Source organism: Notolabrus celidotus, chromosome 20 (assembly GCF_009762535.1).
Source record: "Notolabrus celidotus isolate fNotCel1 chromosome 20, fNotCel1.pri, whole genome shotgun sequence".
Taxonomy (NCBI): Eukaryota; Metazoa; Chordata; class Actinopteri; order Labriformes; family Labridae; genus Notolabrus; species Notolabrus celidotus.
This window is the reverse complement of record NC_048291.1, coordinates 17,472,178-17,493,542: the sequence shown is the minus strand read 5'-3', so window position 1 is coordinate 17,493,542 and position 21,365 is coordinate 17,472,178. Positions and strand designations below refer to the sequence as shown.

General features: G+C 40.2%; 1 protein-coding gene across 1 annotated transcript in view; it reads left to right on the top strand.

The window, feature by feature from the left end:
* The first annotated feature begins 1,930 nt into the window (after positions 1-1,930).
* Positions 1,931-21,365, top strand: part of LOC117831879 (potassium voltage-gated channel subfamily C member 1-like) — a 77,610-nt gene continuing 58,175 nt past the window's right edge. The window contains exon 1 of the mRNA XM_034710769.1: positions 1,931-2,488. Coding sequence (XP_034566660.1) covers positions 1,946-2,488 — 543 coding nt within the window. The 5' untranslated portion in view covers positions 1,931-1,945. The remainder of the gene's footprint in view (positions 2,489-21,365) is intronic.

Genomic DNA, 21,365 nt, shown 5'->3' with positions numbered 1-21,365 from the left:
ACATGCATTACCCAAGGGGTTGATAACCCCTTCATTAATTAAAATTGCAGTGAAAACATCTCGTGCCTCCCTCATGGTTGCATTACTAAAAGCTACGTCTAACCGGAAAACAAAATCACACCCCTATGATCACATCCCAGAAAGACAAGATGGCGCAGGCCATACATGACGTGATTTTTCATTCCATATATTCCGAGTTTCATTCCATATATATCGAGTTTCATTCCATATATATCAAGTTTCATTCAATATATTCAGACTTCATTCCATATATATCGAGTTTCATTCCATATATATCGAGTTTCATTCAATATATTCAGACTTCATTCCATATATATCGAGTTTCATTCCATATATATCAAGTTTCATTCAATATATTCAGACTTCATTCCATATATATCGAGTTTCATTCAATATATTCAGACTTCATTCCATATATATCGAGTTTCATTCAATATATTCAGACTTCATTCCATATATATCAAGTTTCATTCCATATATTCAGACTTCATTCCATATATATCAAGTTTCATTCCATATATATCAAGTTTCATTCAATATATTCAGACTTCATTCCATATATATCAAGTTTCATTCCATATATATCAAGTTTCATTCCATATATTCAGACTTCATTCCATATATATCAAGTTTCATTCCATATATATCAAGTTTCATTCAATATATTCAGACTTCATTCCATATATATCGAGTTTCATTCCATATATATCAAGTTTCATTCAATATATTCAGACTTTCAATCCATATATTCAGACTTCATTCCATATATATTCATTTCCTGAACGGCTTGCCATATTAATATATATATATATATATATATATATATATATATATATATATATATATATATATATATATATATATATATATATGTATATATATATATTTTTTTAATCTATCTGGTGAATCTATGCTTATCAGTGGTGATCTATGATGCTGGATCTATGTTGATCAGTGGTGATCTATGCTGTTGGATCTATGCTGGTTGCTTCACTGAATGAAGCAACCAGCATAGATCCAACAGCAGTTTTGGGACCACTGCATCAGTGTTCTTCCAGCTTAGCATTAGCATTTATATTGATCCCCCTCCTGTAGGCTATATGACAAAGTCCCAACATCACTGTTAGACTGCACTAATGCAGTTGCATCTGATTGAGAGCAAATCTCTGTCATCAGGTTCTACATCTGGCAGAAAGACAAGGAGAGGTTTTACAGGCTCCGTTACAGATGTTCATTATTTTGAGTCATGTTGTTTGATTTTATCAGTGTCTTCGCATTTTTAATGAAATTACAGAGACATTCAGTATCTGCTTTTTCCCTTTCCTTCTCGGTTTCATAAATCTTTCTGCAGTTTAAGCCAAGAATGCAGCAAATTCAACCAAGAAGCAGAGAGCCAAATACAGCGGGATTCTCATTGATGCGCTCAGCAGAAAGGCAGTTTTTACACCTTAACACCATCGAGTTATCTGAAAATGTTAATTCAATAGGTAGGCCGAAGTAAATAAGGTATTCAGTCATTCAACGAAAAAAAAAATCAATCGATTAATAAAATCCGCATCCCACAAAATCCATCCACACACACACACACACACACACACACACACACACACACACACACACACACACAATACACACACACACACACACACACACACACACACACACACACACACACACACACACACACACACACAGTTGCATATATACTCTATCTCCTTCTCTCTCACACATACATACACAGACTCCTCCTTCCTCTCTCCTCCTCCTCCTCCTCCTCATCAGTTGGTCCTGTGCCTCCTTGCCGGGACGGTATAACTGTAGCCATACAGAGCTTGGACCGGCGGTGGATGGGGACGGACAGTAGCAGCAGCAGCAGCAGCAGCAGCAGTCGGGCGCACCGACCGAAGCATGCTCCAGCGCAGCCATGACTTGCTCGGCGTCAGATAGCGAGAAGATCGTGATCAACTGCGGTGGGATCCGACACGAGACCTACCGGAGCACACTAAAGACGCTGCCGGGGACGCGCTTGTCTTGGCTAACCGAGCCCGACGCTTACAGCAACTTTGACTACGACCCCAAGTCCGACGAGTTCTTTTTCGACCGCCACCCGGCCACCTTCGCCTTCATCCTTAACTACTACCGCACCGGTAAGCTCCACTGTCCCAATGATGTTTGCGGGCCCCTCTTTGAGGAGGAGCTTGCCTTCTGGGGCATCGATGAGACGGACGTGGAGGCGTGCTGCTGGATGAACTACCGGCAGCATCGCGACGCCGAGGAAGCCCTGGACAGTTTCGAGACCCCCGAGCCGGACGCCCCCGAAGATGACCCGGCACTCACCGGAGGGGCTGATGGTGACCTGAAACGGCTGTGCATGCAAGAGGATGGCCGCAGGGCGACGTGGTGGTCGGTGTGGCAGCCTAATATGTGGGCGCTGTTCGAGGACCCCTACTCCTCCAAATACGCACGGGTGAGTGTCTAAGCAATTAAGAAGCAATTCTTTCAACACCACGTCTTTCTTTCTTTCTTTCTTTCTTTCTTTCTTTCTTTCTTTCTTTCTTTCTTTCTCTTTTTAGCCAGCGTCCCTTTATTCTTGGGTTCTTGCTGTCTTTCATTCTATAGCGCGCGCACACTCCGTTCTGGCACTGTTTTGGCCACTATACGCATTGCCGTGCGTAAAGTTACCCGTAAAGTGTTTTTAAAATGTAGGGGGTGCCAAAATTCACCGCATGGATGGATGGATGGATGGGTGGTTGGATGGTTGGTTGGTTGGTTGGATGGATGGATGGATGGATGGATGGATGGATAGATAGATAGATAGATAGATAGATAGATAGATAGATAGATAGATAGATAGATAGATAGATGTTAATGTGTAAATATGTTGCTAGTTTTTCTTCCACCGTTTTTCTTCTCTCATCCTTCTCTGAATTACATAATGCACAGCCCTGTGCTCTTCTGCTTACCACGTTTCCCTCATTCCCTTAACTTACCTTGCCATTGCTTCTTTCCTTAAATCCCTCTCACTGATAGGGAAAAGCCAGGGCTTTTGCCTTTTTTAGCCCCCCTTTCTCTCTCTCTTTCTTAATGGTCTGAATGTTAATACAACATTGTCTCTTTTGCAAAATACTGAACAGCGTTATCATGATTTAATCAGGAATTGTGCACAATCAGAATCAATTTATCTCTTATCAGTCTAAAATTGTTGTCAATTGTTAAACTTTCCAATAATCAAATGTATGACTTATCGACTAATGCAGTGAAATGCAGGTGGACAGTCTTGCTGTAAGGCAGGACTATCCGACTGTCTCTTCTATCTAATATGTTAAGGATGAATGAAAAAAATCCAGTTCCGCATGCAGAAGGCACTGCACACTCTTTTAATCACGTTGCTGAATTTTTGTATGTTTTTCTCTTTGTAACTAAGCATATGCACATGAATGCATCACTGTTTACACTCTCTTGTATGTGCTAGCAGGTGAGCATGCATACTTTTGTGTTTGTACTAGAGTGTATGTTTGTTTGCTTCAGAACTGGTTCATATTAATTTGACAGGTTTTGTTTGACTTTGCTGTAGAACACACAACATATTAATTTAGACCCAAGCACAACAGTCATGAATCAAGTTTCATTCAAAGCTTCTGCTTATAAAACAATTATAGCTGATTTTGATCTGGCTGATGAATTTTGTATTGCTTTACAGTAAAAGCGTGAATGTATTGTGGATAGGAAAAAAAGAATGACGAAAAAAGAGGATCTCTCAGCGTAAAGACCTTGGTGCAGTATTCTGAATGCAACACGACGAAGAAAAGCTTTTTAGAGGAAGGCCTTTAAGGGTACAAAAACAGCTAAAACCTTAAGTACGCAGATCTTGTCTTTGAACAACCCTGTAGCCTAAAGGACAGTTTTATTTGAATCTGTCAACATGGTTTGCCCTTTATGTGGAAAAGTGGAGAAAAAACTGAGAGGGACAGGGTAGTGGATTGGAATTTAGTGCGTTCATCTTATGAGGGAGAGCTTGGATTTCCTTCCCATGGCCATCCAACAACTCAAAGATTTGCCCAACTATGATTTTTTCCCCAGCCTCTTGATAAGAGGAGGACTATATTTAGTCTGGAGACTGATTAGGTATTGTAAACTAGGGCAGCTACATACTTTGATTTAGAATCAGAAAAAAAATAAAGCACATAACAGTTTCTGGTTTCAGTATTTTTGTACTGCGAAGCACATTTTGAGTGTAATTATGGCCATTTGTTGTGATGTATCTGTGACCGTTTTTGTGAGACACAAGCCAAAAGGGGGTGAATTTGTTCATTCATGATTTTCAAAGGTATATTCTAAAGATATTTTGGCAAACTGCTTGAGAAAAGTGTAAAAAGAGCTGGAAGAAGGATGTCCATGAATATAAGTGCAACATATAATCAGACATTTTGAGAGACTTGAAGCGACAAGCTTGATCTAGCCTTGAGGTTTCGACTGAATCTTTAATAAATCTGGTTGTTTAGCGACAAACTTTTCTGTTACCAAACCTACTACTAATAAGCCTGTAATTTATTGCATTTCTTAGTTTTCTGTTGCATTTAAACTAATGATAACTAGACCTATCTCTGTCAATGGTGCTGACATAGGCTTTAAAATAGATGCAATGAAAGGCACAGATAATTTGAGAAAGCAATGTGGCTGTTACAATCATTTTGATTAAACAGGGATCGATAACCTAATATCACATTGCCCTACCTCAACTTGAGTTGCCTTCAGGGGCCTATGGCTATTACTAAATTTGTTGATTTTCTTGGATTCCCATCTTGGATTCCCAAGAGAGAACAATAGATATCAGGGAAATAGAAAGCTAATGTGAGCTAGTGAAGGAGCTCCAGAGCTTAGCTGCAAATGAGTCACCTATACCCAAACCCAACAAAAAGTCATAATGGTTGATTTCTACAATAAATGTACTTATAGATCATTAACTGTAATAAGCAGGAAATACTCTTGAACATAATAAACCAGTTACACGTGCTAATTGTATCATTGGTAAAAATGTGTTCTCCCTTTCTGTAAGGTTTTACCATATTCCATTTTAGATGATGTGGAACCCTGTGATTGGCTAAAAGGCATTCAATCAAATAAGCATTTTGGAAGAGTAAGAGAACAACAACTAGAGATCTAGACTTCCTGGGCAGGTCATATCCACTTGGATTGGTGAGCAATCTGAACAAAGCCAGTTTAAATTTTTACTTTCTTTTTTCATGATTCTCATGATTATCTTTATTTGGAAAAGAGAGTCTGTCAGTGCTATTCTTCTTTGCTTTACAATCTTAATATCATTCCTACCAGTGAACTCAGTGTTTGACTCTTTGCCCTCTCCACCTCTCCACTCTCCTCCCAATTGTGTGGTCAGTCCACCATCTCTGAACTGCGTATACTTTCCCCATCCTCTGCTTAATTATCTCCAAAAATCTATGTCCATTTGCAGAGCCAGCGCTGACCTGGATCATTGTGAGTTTGGTGTGTTTTTTTTGTAGATTCTGCTATATTCGAGGACACGGCTTATTGACTCTGAAAGACTGAGTTGTCTGCCTTAGTGGTTGTTGGTATCTTCCCCTCTGCCTTCAGTTTTAACATGTACCTAATCTGCGGCAGCCTTTTGTTGTTTGGTTTAGGTACCAAAAATCCTCAGTTTAGTTTAACTGGTCATAGTAAGTAAGAAAATAAATGCATAAATAAATACTAACTTTTGATTACTCATCAAACTCGAACCCTTGTCTCCTGGAAGAAAGACTTGCATCCTTCCATCAAACCATCCATCCATCCATCCAGGCTACATTGATCTTTCTACTATGTTGTATGTCACCTTACCTCCCACATGTTTGTTGACCAGAATGGTTATATCTTCTAATATTGCCAAAGATGCATCTGCATTAGAGCTACTTGAAACTCAATGTGTCTGACATCAGCTTGGTTTTCAAAAATAGGTATTGAATAGTCAGACTGTCAAAAAAGTTGGCATGTGACACAATCTGGCATCTTGCAGAATCGCCAACGTCAAGATTGTGGTCCAGGACTTGCAGCTTTGCAGCTGCACTGATGACTGGAAAATGCAGCTGAATGTGTAGCAATACCTCACTGTAGCTGCTCAGTGCAGCTTTGTCACACCTCAAAAGTGAAATGAAAACAATTTTTGTGCATTATCAAGAAGCCTTTACCTATTTTGCTTTAGCATCAAAAATGTCTCTTACCTTAAAGAATCCCATTTTTATAAGGCAAGGAAAAGGAGGGAAGAGAGAGAGGGAGATCACGCATAGGTTAGAATTAACTGCCTGCTTCCTTTAGAGGTTCTCAGCAATCTAGATAACTTGAGTATGTGTTTGTGCATGTACTTGTCATGTAAATGTGTAGTGCTGAAAAAAGGAAAACAGCAGGTGTTCAGGTTACAATGGAAGGGAAATATCTACCATCAAGTAAGGATGAAGTTTGTGCATACTGCATTATGAGAAGAAGACCGAAGACCGAAGACCTGACCGAGGGAGGGGGGGGGGGGGGCAGTAAAAGAAGGGCAGATTTCACCGGGGTTGCATTGTGATGGGGGATGGAGAAGAATCAGTTTGACAGCTGAGGTGACTTTGAATTGAAAGTGTTGCAGTCAATACTTTCTGTGCCAGCACGTTGACATAAAGATAGGTTGGAAAGTGTGGTGGGGGCAGCCAGCGCAGCAGCAGCACTCAGGTTGGCCGAGGTCAGGCGACCGGCTCGGTTTTAGCTGATTAGCTCACTGGAGAGCGTTGAGGGCGAAGCTGCTCGTCCTTGCCAACGTCTCAGCTGAATCAGACGGAAAAGGAAGATGTAAAAAAAGCGATGGGCGATGAATGACTCGACCATTGGTTCATTTAATTCGTTCCTCCATTTAGTATATGCAACATCTTTGCAACAACGGCAAGATTTTCAATTTCTCCCTGTCTTTCTTCTCCCTCCTGTCGTCCTCTTATCTACTCTAGTCTACACATTCCTCCCTCCATTCCTTTCCTCCTCGTCATCACCACTGACAGCTTGTGCTGCTTTATTACCCCGATTTCAGAGCTGAGTGCTGGATTGCTTATTATCACTATTCAGCCCCCCAACCCCCTCCCCGTCCTTTCCTTCCTAGCCTCCTCTACTTCACCCCCTCCTCTGGTTCTCTCCAGCTCTCTGCTTGTGCTATAGCGTAACACTGCAGTCCCCGTAGTAGCTGACTGCGCTTTAGTCTGCTGCAGAGGAGGAGGGAGGGAGATGGGGGGTGGCATGGGAGGTGTTTTTGGTGAGGGGGTGGTGAATAAAATCAGAGTCAGAGGCAAGGTGGAATGGGAAGAACAGGATGGGGGTCACTTTCTGCATCCCGTCGTCTTTTTATTCCCGCTGCCCCTCTTTCTGTTTTCTGCTGAGCTTGGCAGACTGGGATGCTCGTATCCGTTTATTGATCAGGCAGTGCGTCTCAGCTCGCCTCATTCAGGTGGACGTCTCAGCTGAATGGTGCTCCTTTGTAAGCAAAACCGTCTAACACACATTCCCCCTACTCTATCTCTCTCTCTCCCTACTTCTATCTCTCTCCATTTTTTCACACAATGGGGTGTGATGACATTTCCTCGTCCCTCAAGGAAAGAAAAAAATACCAACACAGTGGCAAACACACACACCTACACAAACTCACACTTACTGTACGGCCACACACATGTTATTTTGACCTTATTTTGAGAGGCTTGGTTGTGAGGTAGAGTTATCTAAGTTTATGATTTTTACTCCTCTACGTCTTTGTAGCATATAGCTTTACTGATGTCTCGCTCTTTGTAAAATGTTGCAATTGAAGGAAATTCTTCTATGTGTACCGCAAAGGGTGAGGCTTGTATATAAAGACAACAGGCTATCATACTTAGCTTTAACTTGTGGCTATTACCATCTTTTAACTTTGCTAGTATTGTGACTGCTTCAGTGCAGTCCATTAATAAGGGTACTTTAGTAACAATCTGCTAACAATACAATCATTGGAAGTTGCTACACCAGGTGTAAAATTATGTTGAAATGTCCCATCATGATCGGGAGAAACCAACCCAAAATAAGATAGATGTCTTGTTTTGCCTCTGTCGCACAGCCCACACTGTATGTGCACTGCAGGGACTGCTAGTGAAAAGATACACTCCACTGTATGTATGCTTAGTGAATGGTCAGCTTATGTCATTTGATTAATTTAGCTGAAAAAAAGTCAGCTTCATGCTCTGCCAGATTGCAGTGCCAGAGCTATGCTACAGTTGCCATGGATAATGATACATATTTTATCCTGAGCACTCAGGGATGTTCTATTAAAGAAAATGTTAATAGTTATTTTAAAGATGTCTGGAAATAGATGGGACAGTTATCCAAAGTATTAATGAATAGTTAAAGCTGGGGTTGGTAGTTAGATTTAGATACACTTTTTGTTATACTGGTTAAAATTAACTTATGTCAAGATGGCAATCAATACATAATGTGTTCTTAAAAAAGAGTGAAAAAAGCTGCTATCTACCGCTGGAGTAAACCTGGGAAAACACTAACCAATCCCTGCCATCAGGAGCCAAATGATGAAACCAATCAAATCCCGTCCTGCCGTTCTGCCCGCCTCATGCGCATACATTTCATGTTTGTTTGTGTTTTTAACTTTCACTATAATGATGTTTTGGTGTTTTCTTACCGCTGAGTCAGACATGAGTTGACGTAGTGCGAAACACAAACGATGTCCTGAGAACCGGTTTTGAATCAGTAACGATCATATGGTTGCAAATCAGCAGCTCTCGTGCATGTGAGCCGGGGGGGCTGGTTTTGGAGGAGCTCCGAGGGGAGGGGGGAGGGGTTAGACTGAGTCCTGAGGAAATGCTTCATTCAAATTCATGCTAGTTTTCCGTGACTACCAACCCTAGCTTTAAGATGTTTATCTAAAAGTAATGGTTAAAGTAGCGGGAAACCTTTTAGTGTGTGTCGCTCTGAGTGGTGGTAAAAATGCACATTTAATTAACTTAAAAAATAGTACTAACATGATTCACTTTTTGAACAGTTTGAGTTCTTAAAATAAATCTAAATAAAAACATTTTGTACTTGAACTATGATGAGGGCATTATGCGCAAATCAGGGTTGTGATAAAAAACACTGCCTGAAAAAAAACTGAATGAGATTGGTGATCATATCTTCACCTTGACTGTTGAAAAAAAGAAGAGCAAAATACACTTCCAAAATTCTGAACTGTTCCTTTAAGAGCTTAGGTGAGACAGCTGGTCAGTGGGTGGAAACTGGCCCCATTTATTGACCAATTCACCCAAAAACCATGACTTAGCCAATGTTATTTATGGAGCAGGTACACTGCTTGTGACCTTGGGTAGCAAGATGGTAACATCACTTCAAGATCTTAATGCACCCTCAGCAAAAAAAATGACAATCAAATGGTGATTTTCAGACACACACACGGTAGCTGTTATCAAAACCACCTTTTTTTTTATATCTTGACATTTTTCAACATGTTCTCCCCTGTTTGAAACCTCTAGCACTGCTCTGACTCTCCCCCTCCCACTGTAGTGATTTTGTTGCGCTATAGGCAATATATCCACCAGGGTCCCCCTTCCCCCTCTGTGCTTTTCAGGATAATGCTGCGACAGAGCTTTCTTCTCTATGTGGCGCTCATTGCAGGAGAGAGAAACCAAGGAAGGGAGGGAGTGAGAGGTGTGAATGTAAGAAGAGAGGGTTGAGACAGGAAAAGAGGGACACCATACTTTATTTGATGACATGTCAAGAAACAAAGCGTTTAACCTCTGAGTGATCTCTACTGTCCTTTCTGCTTGAAAGGGTCAATGAACACATACAGTATCTACACACATAAACGCACAGACATGCACAGGCTTGATGCAGAGGTACACACTTGTTCAAAAAAGCTAATTGAGCATATAAAGCAGCATGTGCAGTAAGCCCCTAGCCCTGCACAGCCTAATACACTCACACATGCAGCAGATTACTGCAGAATGATCTTCTGTGACGTGTGTGAGAGAGAGTGTGCGTGTATGTGTGTGGAAGTGCAGCTGATCTCCCTCTACCTTTCTAGCTGGTTTAAACACCCTTACCTCCTCAGTGGCTTGTTAACACTGAATGGAGAGATAGGGCTTCAAGAAAGCCACAAGGAGCTGCCAAGATCACAGCATGGAGAATCATTTAAATGCTCACAGTATTTTTAAATAGCTTCATCATATGCAGTTTTTTTTGTGTGCACATGACAGGGTTATACCTTGTTTTTATTTTTTAAATTTCAAATCCAAAGAGAACAAAACAATTCTACCTTGCCTGTGACTCTCAGCCCCAAGCCCACTACTGAAGACTGTTTTTAAAATGGAGCTCTTTGACACAGAGGAATAAGATATATCAAGCTCTGGATACAAAGAATACATCTGTTGTTAGTTTTATCTCCTTTTGAGAATATTTGAAATGAAAATATAAAATATTACCAGCCTTCTCCTTCAAATCTCAGAGGAGCCTTGATTAATCACTACTGTTGGAAGGACCCATCAAATCTTAAAAGCATGCCAATGAGTATCTTCATGCTTATACCCTTGTGATGAATTTTATTCACATGTTGAGCTTAAAGCTCAGTTCTGACAAAGTGGCAACCTCCGGCCGTGAGAATTGAAGCCAATGCGGAAGTGTTAGAAACTGCAGTTTCTCAAGTGTCCACTTGAAGCTGGCTCTGGTAATACCGGAAACCACATACACTTCGCAATTCAAAAAGCTCCCGGTGATCATCAATTAGCATAAATCCCCGCCCATGAATAGCAAATAACCACCATATAAGGACACAGACCTGTGCATCTGGTCGGCCTGCGCTGCAATTATGGCGCAAGGAAAGAAGGATTTGTATAGAAGACTACATTCTTACCGACAAGCCAGCCGTCTCTCACAGCTCCATTCTCCAAATGTTCGGAAACATGTTTTCTGGTAAAACTTCAAGCTTTCTGGAGAGTTGATGGATTCATGCTGTGAATGTGAAGTCGTGTGAATGTGATTTTGCCTCCATCCAAACATTTGATTTGATTTGGTGTGAACACACATACAGAAATCAAGAAAAGATAACAGATCCCTTCAATCTGGGATGAAGTAGTGGTTGAGGTTCTGGGACACAGCTAGACTTGTGGTAGCTGCTCGTAGCATATGCTCTGCATAGGGTCCTTGTTAGCAAAAATCAACAACTTAAAGCAACATATCATTCACACACACGTTCCTGGATGCACACACTCTCATACACACTGTAATTTGCCTTGCCTGAGCAGGTGCTTAATGCTCTACAGCAGAATGGACCTGCCACCAACCACAACAGTAACCCCCAACATTAGCTCTGTTGTCTGCTTCCCTGAGATGCTGAAATTAAACATTCTGTTCAGTCTCACTTTCTGTAAACCTGAGAAACTAAACACATTGGAGCTATTGCCTGGTGAATGATCCCATATTTATCTGACTAAACACTGAACAAATCCTGCTTATGATAACTTCTAAGAAGAAAAGCCTTATTTATATTTTTAATAGTTTACTGGAGAGTAGCAAACAGGAAATATTAAAATTGTGCAGTCAAGTTGTGTATGGAAATATGTGGTAACAAACAGTGAACAGTGAAGGTACCAAAGGTTCAGGTTTCCATAATTGGTAAGGAAAAAGGTTCTACATTCAGCGACTGTTTAGTCAATCAATCAATCAATCAATCAATCAATCAATCAATCAATCAATCAATCAATCAATCAATCAATCAATCAATCAATCAATCTTTATTTGTATAGCGCCAAATCACAACAAATGTTATCTCAAGACGCTTTTGCAAACATAGGAGGTCTAGACCACTCTATGTCAAATTATGAACAGAGACCCAACTTCAAGACAGGGTAAGACTCAGTCTGACCCCACCTTAATCCATCATGAGCATTGCACATCGCAGTATTTAGCTAGTTACAGTGGTGAGGAAAAACTTCCTTTTAACAGGCAGAAACCTCAGGCAGAACCAGACTCATGTTAGACAGCCATCATGCCTCGACCGAGTTGGGTCTGGAAAGACAGATAGAGGGGAGTAAGAGAGAGAAGTGATAGTGATGAGACGAGTCGTAGAAGCTGTTGCCGCTGGAGTCCAGCATGTCCGGATCAGCTGGAGTCCAGATCGTCCACAGCAGGAAGACGTCTACAGCAGCTCAGAGGAATCTACGAGATAATGGAGCTCAGGGACTCCAGAAAGGTTTAGTTAGGACTTGAATAGGTTAACCTTTGTTGCCTGTTGAGTATTGAGCCTGGCTAGCTATTTAAATAATATTAACATCAACAACATTGATTTGATGATTATTATCTGTGATTAAAAGCTTGACCAGAAGGTAATCTTGAATTTCTCTGTTGTGGGACGAGTAAAGGAATCTCTTATCAAGTAAAGGAATCTCTTAATCGAACTATTGTGGTAACAATGCTTTTCAGTGGCTGTTGATGGTGTGATGCCATTATGATTTAGTCTAGATAAATCAGCCTTAGCTGTAATTTGTGTTTCCTGTTATAAGACGTAGGGCTTAACAATATGGCTAAAAAAAGGAAACCAAACCTTATTTGCGATTTTAATTGTTTTTTCTTTTCCTTCTTAAAGAAACACACTACTCGCAGAAGAACAGTATTTTTAGTAGTATGCAGACTGACTGCATCAGTAATAGCTTTCGACTCTGTCCCTTTCTTGTCATATGTGATGTAATGGGGAAATGGTTCTACTAATGTTGGCTGCTTTAAAGGTTTGTGGGCTGTTCGTGGGCTGTCTCTCATTGTGAGACACATTTCTCCCACTTGGCTACATGTCTCTGTTTAAGATGTTGAAATAAATTGGTCGTGATGCTGCCTGTAGCTTCAACAGCCTTTAAGCAAACTTTGCAGCAGTCAATTGCTTGTCCAAGGTGTGATGTCGCAAAACCGAAACAGTTCCAAACGACTGATAAGTCTGTGACCCAGTGTCTTTTTGGGAACAAGCCATGTAGCTGTGTGTGTCTCTGTATAAAGTAAAGTCAGGGGGAGGGTTTGAACTTTGGGAGCCTGAGGGGAGCGGCAGAGTAAGTTCAAGAGAACATCTAGATTTTCATTTTTAAAATGGTCCTTTACCACAAATATGAATGAATCGATAAAATTGATGTGCCCTGCTCTACATAAATGTTTGTATGCAAGTACAGTTGAGTAAGATGATGAGCATGTTGGACACGACAAATGCACTCATTCATTGTGAGCATGTTTTGGAGCTACTGCCATGTACCATGCTACCATAACCCATTCTCACCATCTTAATATAGTAACACATTAAAATTCCTCAAAATACCCACTTTTATGCATGTGTAATTCTGGGTAGTTGTGTTTAATAGGTGTCACAGGATCCTGGATGAATGCCTGATGGCAAGAGTGCTCACAGTGCATGAATCCTGTCAGTGTGCTGAGCCACAGAGCTGTCCACTGCTGAGAGTGCTGATACAGGGTGTACTTTTCAGCCAACAGAGCTGTCTTATGAAAAAGAACAAGTTTTACATGTGCTCGTTTGTTCCTCTGTGGGGCTATCCAGCACTAAAGTGGCTAATGTTGGTCGCCAGCACAAAGTACGGTGGCACTAAAATAGAAGTAGTTCTGGGGATAAAATAATGCTGCATCAACTTCAGAAACACAATTGTATTTGGGAGAGCTTGTATCGCTGGCAACTGTTGGCATTTTGGAGATGGTGATCCAGTCGTTGAAAACAGATGTGGTCCAGTGTTGAAGTGCTTAAGTAGTGTGCAGCTGGGACTTTTACTCTGAGGTTTGCAGATCCTCTTGGAAATGAAATGCAGCTTGCTGAAAGTTGCAGTACTGAAGGTTTCAGCACTGTCATCATCCTACCTAACTAATCAAGTCACTCATCACTGGGATGAAGTGGAGCTTGCTTTGCCCTATAGGCTTAACTGTATGTGCGGCAATTGGTTGGACAAGCTGTAATTTATTGGACTCCTTCTCTGCTGTCCATTTGAAAGAACGCAGGGTATGGCAAGGTAGCACTGAGTTAACTTTGCAGGCCCGGGGCAAATTCTCTTAATACAAACAGTTTATGTATGCACCATTCTGATGGGGAAGTGTTAAGGGTCATTAATTGAATAAATTGTGAAACCACAACTAATATGAAAAATCCTTTTGAATATCGTGGTATCTCATTGTGTGTTACATATATAAGGTACCTTTGCAAGGGAAGCAGCCCTTACACACAAGTACATTCACACAGACACAAATGCATAACTCACTCAGTGTTAGTACAACTCAAAAGTTAGAGTTCAAATCTTTACTATTAAAGTTATACTCAAAATCTCCCTCTCAGCATCATAAATAGTGTACCTGAGCATTTCAAAATCCAGTTTTAGATTTGAGTTATAATTTTAAAGGCGAAAGAGACAAGCTCTTAGAAACATCAATGGTTGTTTAATCCCATATGAGCCCTCAGTGTAGCCTGTTATCCTCCGCTGGGGCCCTCTAAGAGATTTCAAGATCTAAATTCAAAACCAATGGCGATAGGGCTCTGAGGCTTCTGAATGACATGTAGGAGGACATCAGGCTACCATTGTTGTTATCTCTATTCACAGGTTCTCCATAAAAATGTAGAATTTGTACACAGGGTCTGAATTTTCAGCAAGGGAAATGGTCTACTTTTCACTTGCAGTATATTTCAGAGTTTACCAATCTAGTTTCAGCAGGCCATAGTGAATGCAGGAAAACTGAAAATCCAACTTTCCAACTATCTTGGATCCATCAGTGATTGTTGATTCCACCTCTGTTCAACAAACAAACATTTTAATATATTTTTATGAGGAAGTTACGTTTGAGAAAACTTATTTGTAAGTTTAAAAAAATCATAATTACATCACAGAAAGAAAAATCAAATTTTTCTAGCTCAGTCCGCTAATATAAGTTGGAGTGAAGCGTCTGTGTGTCTACTGTGGAACTGAGACCTACTGCTACTTGAAACAAAAGAATGGGTGCTTCTTCGCGTGATGTAGTGGACCCAAGAAATCACAACTTTTCCATTGCAGATGTAATAACAGCACTCTTGACTGGAAGTCATTTTCAAAAGTGCTGGCTTACACTGAAAGTACTGAAAGTTGGCATCATAGTATAAAAAATGGACGTTGTATCCGTGACATCACCCATCTGTTCCTGAGTGCTGTTTTGATGCCAAGTCGCTGGCGGGTGCCATGTTGGAAATACAGCACACAACCAAACTTCGTCCGAGCTAGTGTGAGGTAAATAGTCGGGCCTTTAGCCTTTTTGCTAACAGCTGTAACTCAAGTCAGCCATGTCCTTTTTTGGGCAAAACTCGTAAGTTTAATATCTTCGAAAAAAAAGTGTGTGCCGATAGGGAAATTAGCTACTCAGACCTAAACTGGTTTTTGAACCAGGCTGTGAACATGTTTATTATTGCTGCAAAGATTGTCTTTTTTGAATGGTTGTCTATGTGGTTTCAGTTTTTAGCACTTCTGCGTGGGCTTCACATTTAAGACCAGAGGTTGCTGCTTGGTTGGCATCTGTTTCATTTATTACTTATTAATTAAGTAATAAAGGTTACTAAGTATTACCTGTATTTGTGTTCATAGTAATGTTTTTTTTAAAATATCCGATAGATCTTCTTTTAGATACATCTCATTGGGATGTTGTTCTCCGCTTTAACCTTATTGTCACTTAATTACCCAAGTATCATTATCTACTTTTTGTGGTACTATATCGATTGGCAGAAACATGGTACCAGGTTCTTGACCACACACATCTCCATCAGTTAAACATAACTGGGAACAACATATTGTGGGAAACCCCTGCTTTGCAGCCAGGGCGGACTTGACCACCACAGCAGGTTGTAAGAGTAAAACAGGCATGATCGGAAACTTCCCATGAATCTCAGGCAAAAGTGTTCCTATGTTTCAACTGACTCACACATACACACTCACACACTCTGTGGTCAGCATGAGTTCATTTATTCATGACAAACATGACATTTGAAGAGCTTACTCAGGGGACATATTGACCCGAGGAAACCTTCCATAGTCATTTGACCAACCAACGTATCATTTTAACACCCAACCCGAGTCCTCCGGCTGTACACATTGCATCACAAGATTATCAAGAGGACAGTTGCCACTTCAATTCACAGTTATTCTTTAAGTTTCATTAAAGCATGATGAAGGCATTTTGTAAATGTTTAAAACAAATTGGAACAGGGCCAGTTGGAATTGACATTGGGAAGGACAAAAATAATTATTTAGCCCTACTTTTTATAGAGTAGTTCAAGTATTCTTAATTTGTGCCAAGAGAAGCAATGTAAAGGGAAATTAATTAATGGAGTCTTACAATTTTGCAAACAATTCCTCCTCAGAGGGGATTGAGGTGAAGCAGCAGTGCTATATGAGATCTGACATAAAAATAAAGCTTTTACCCTTGCTACATTGACGTATAACCCTTGAATGCACCAACAGCAAAGTGAGACAGCAATGCTTCTTTCTGAATCTTTATCCTCAGGTAGCCAAAAACCCATTAGAGGATCCCCTTCTCCCTTCCATCCCTCCCCCTCTGCTCCTTTCTTGCCCTCTAAATATAGCCCTATTTCACTCTGTCATTTCAACTCATACACCTCATCCCCCTGGTGGGGATGGAAGTGTTACAGCGCCTCTAATGCACACTCATGGAGATGAGCCCCCTGGTGCAGTCTCACACGCAATAACGCTCTGTGTTGGAGCTTTTGGGGGGTTATAGCAGCAGGCAATTGAAAGAAAACTATGACTTTAGGGAATACATTTCATAAAATTGTTTCTGAATAATTTTGTCAAAAGTGAATACAAAAATAAAATTGAGTTTTAGTGGATCATATGACTGTGAACTAGTTTGCTTTCGGAAAAAAAGACCCACAGAGAGTTATGACCAACTGAGCTCAATTGACCTTAATAGATTCTTTTTACTCATTGTTTTGGTTCCACCGCCTGCAGTTTTACTGTTTTCATCTAGTCTTAAGGCTCTCATCAGCCTGGATTCTTGCAGCATTATGGTTTTCAGAAAGCTAAATATCGTTCCTGTGAGTTAATGAAGACCCAAATAGAGTTAAAGCTATTGAATGTTATGATTACAGTCATCACAACTTGATGTGAATGCTAATATTGCTCTGTGTACTGTGGGTGTGTAAAAAGACAACTGTATGCGTTGCAATAACTACATTTTCAAGGTATAGGTCAAACAGGCCATTTTTAGTTTGTGTAGACATTCAATGATCAAAGTTCAAGCAAAAAAAAAAAAAAACCACATTATAATGCCACTTTCAAAACTTGCTGGCTTTTAGGGAATTATTTTACTGATAGGACTCATTCTTATCTCATCTTAATCCACCATGAGCATTGCACCTCGCAGGGAAAAATGTATTTTTAAGCAGAACTAGACATGTTCGACAGCCATCTGCTTCGACTAAGTTGGGGTTGGAAAGAGGGATAGAGGAGAATAAGAGGAGAGAGCGCAATGATAAATGTTTAGATGTTTTTGATGACACCTAATTTGACATTTATGGATTTCAGCTTTGTTGGGTCATGTGTATGCTTCCTAGGTACTTATGATGGCAACGCTCCAATGTTATGGCAATTCTGAGGAAGATCACATAGAACTAAATAAACCCTACACCGGTAGCTTCCTGGTGTGTGGCTCTTCCTTTTTTCTTTGTAATTAGTGAGCTTTAAAATGTGTTAATGTTTCTTTTAGCCTTGGACTGAACTAGTCCAGCTGTTTCCGTAGTGGATCTTTGTGCTATGACAAGCTTAGTTGCTGCCAATTAAATATGGCTTCATCAAAAATGTCAGCCTCATTATCCTCTCATCTCATTGTTGACAAAATGACAACTATTCCTTAAAAAAAAAACAGGTTTAGCTACATGTACAGTTGAAAAAAAATGATCCAGCAGTAGATATCTGTTATTGAATCAGACTCTATGGAAACATAGTTAGTCGACTTATTCTTTATCTTTTATTATAAAACACCTATAAATAGGAGTGGACACATCACATTTAAAGGCTCTAAAAGAAAAGAGTACGTTTTTTTTCACTTTACTGTTTGCTAACTTTCTCTTTCTTTAGCCACTATCTAGCTCCTTTCCACCCTAACAGAAGAGAAAAAAAAGTCACATGACTGGGAAAGAGAGGAAGAAGGTCGATTTTAGCCATTTGTACCTCCACTCTTAACATTGCTGCTGAATTTGCTGTTTCTCTCTATTCTCCTGCACGCACATGCATGCACTCACTCAAGCACGCATGCAGGCAGGCACTCAAGCATTCATGCGCATGCACGCACACAAACATTCATGACATGTACTTCTCAGTCACTCTACAGGCCCTGCATCAATATTACAATGATTTCTGTAGAGCTTTCCTGTGTGTTTGTTAAGTACAATTCTCTTGCGGTACACACACCTAATTGATTGTTTTTGCGTGAGTAGTATTTTCACATTGTGGTGCAGGTAAGAGAATCTCATGATGAAAGCAGTGCAATGCTGCAGCATACTGTTTAGGAAGTGACTGAAACACTTAAGATTCTAGATCTTTATGTGTTTCATGCTTATATATCTTGGTTTTGAAATGCAAGAAGACAGAAAGAAAGGGAGAAGAAGAATCTGGAGGATGAGTAACAAATGAGAGAGAGGGAGGTAGAGGAGATCATTTTTCAGGAGAAACTAAGATAACTGGCTACAATTTATTGTCTTTTTGCTTCTCTGTGTTGCTTCACTCCCATCATCAAATGTACATGTCACTGATTTATTCCTCTCTTATTATTCCCCCATAGTCTGAGGTGTTCCATTTAGCACTGTATAAATTAATCTGCTTTCATGTATCCCCCTCAGTAATATGCAGATAAAATGCTGCAGGTGTTAGCGTCCGTCAGTGTCTACAAATCTCTGTGTTATTTGATGATCAGGATGAAATAGATAGCTGACCACTTCTTTGCAACACCCGCATAATCAGATTGTGCTCAGCCTCTCTGAATTCTCACGGTGATGGTGTGTACTGGTGATTGGTGCTGACCCAGGCAGTTCTGATTGTGAAGTAGTTTATGTTCAATTTAACAAAACAATTCAAAGTGTCAGCTATGCTAGGTAATATTGAAGACTGCACTTATAGGAGCCGAGCTTTGAGCTAAATGCTAACATTAGCTTGCAAGCTTCTTTTCATTGCGCTTACTGATGTGATTTTTTTCGAATACATAATGTTTAGGTGTGCTAAAAAGTCCTGTTGTGTGTAAACTCAATGACATGCTTTGCTATGTTACCGATGTTAAGCTAGTGCTGTTAAACTAGCGATTGTGCTGCTCTGATTTTTTTTTTTTAATTAAACAAAAAGCTGATCTGTGTCACTCTCCATTATTACTGTGTGTGTGTGTGTGTGTGTGTAGCTGCTCTCCTCTCACTCTTTTTTTAGACACAATACATCATTTAAAGCTCCTGTGAGGAACTTTCAGCTTTTGTCACCCCCTATGGGCAAACATCTTGTAACTTTCCTAATATTGTCCTGTACTTGCAAAGGTAGATTTTTTTCTGACGAACAGTGCAATGGATTACTTACTGTGAATATTTTACTTTAAAATGTACAATAATGCTGTTTTTTAAGCACGCTGTCAATCGTCTGGTCTGACACCTACCCCCTCACAGCAAGTTCATCCATAAAAAACAAGTATATGGAAATTTTCAATCGTTTCGCTGATGGTCTAGATTGCTTTTGCAGGTCATAAAGGGACATCGGCATCAATATGGATCTGTTTCATAACCACTCAAAAACTTCTCATAGGAGCTTTAAAATCAATCAGAATTTCTTATAATGTGAGTGGAAAAACTCAGGAAATGAGACTACAGAACAGAAGCAGACAGTCTTGAAGGTCAAACGCATTTACAACAATGGGTTGCCAACTCGTATGAATGGAATAGGTTTTCTAGAAAATTAACAGCTCTGTTCCATAAGTTCAAAGCCAAATCACCATATTGGTCATGAATACCTTCAAGGTATTTTTTTAAACACGTGTGCACCGGCATGTAAGTGACAAATGATACAGATCATATGTGTTAAAACAATACAAACTGTGTAGTGCAGCCTCACAGAACTACTTGCATGCTGTTGTCCTACAGAGGTCAAAATGAAAGATTGACTCTGACTGTTGAAGTGCTGACTTTTTAGCTTCAGGGTGTTTGAGGTTGTTCATATCTATATTGGATGAAAGTGCAGTACTGGTTGCCCTTTTTTGGGACATTGCAGCAGGAAAATCATTCTAAATGTACTGACTAGGATATTTTTATGTCCAAACAAAACAAACTCAGTCACCTCACCTCAGCCCATTTTGGCCTGTTCACTGCCTAAGACCAGGCTGATGAAACTTATTGGGATTCTCTGTTTGCATATTACTGAGAAACTGTCTTAAGCTCAGAAGATGTTACTATATTTACAGTATATAGAAACCCTTATACATTTTTGCCACTCTCTGGTCAGAAAATATCTGCTTGAAATAACTTCCTGTTTCTTTTGTGATTCGGCTGATTTTAGTTGAATTTGTGAACTTGTAATTGAAACTCCAGTACTCTAAATCAGAAGAACAGAAGATGAGAAGCTAGTGGATCCGGGGGAAGAAGAGGATGCAGCAAAACAGAAGAACCTTCCTCCAAGGACGAATGTGATTTGCACCATGAAGCATTACTGCGATTACAGAGAACAGGAGAACCATACAAGCTAAGGACTTATACCTCTCTCTCTTCAATGAGCTTTTTGGGTAAAGGTCTGTACCAGAGACAGAGGAGACAAGAAACCTGGTTTTCTTGACTCTACTGAACACTACATGAGCTCTACATACCTGTACAGTACATTCGAGTGTATGCTTTGCCCTGCAATAATCCGTCTAAGCGTTAGTTGACAGTGTAATTTCTATGCTTGTCATATCAGCAGTTTCACATTCTCTTCTTGCTGTGCACATGAAACCATGGCGACTGAATCCAAGCAAATTATGTTGGAGCTCATAAACGTTGAGCAGCAGTTGATCATACTGCAGTTATTGCAAAGAAGTAAGGAGATGTGGTGTACAGCTGCTGATTCAGTGTAGGTAGTGGTACTGGAAATGTTGTAAATGCAGAAAATGACGATGTTACCCAATCACAGGGCTTGTGGTCATTGTCCTGTAGTTACATTTTTGCGGCGGTTCACTTTAAGCTTCGTAGACTTCTCCAAAGGTACTGGGCTACACAAACCAACCAATCTATGCTACGGATTAGATTCAATGCAGAAGTATAAACCAGGCTT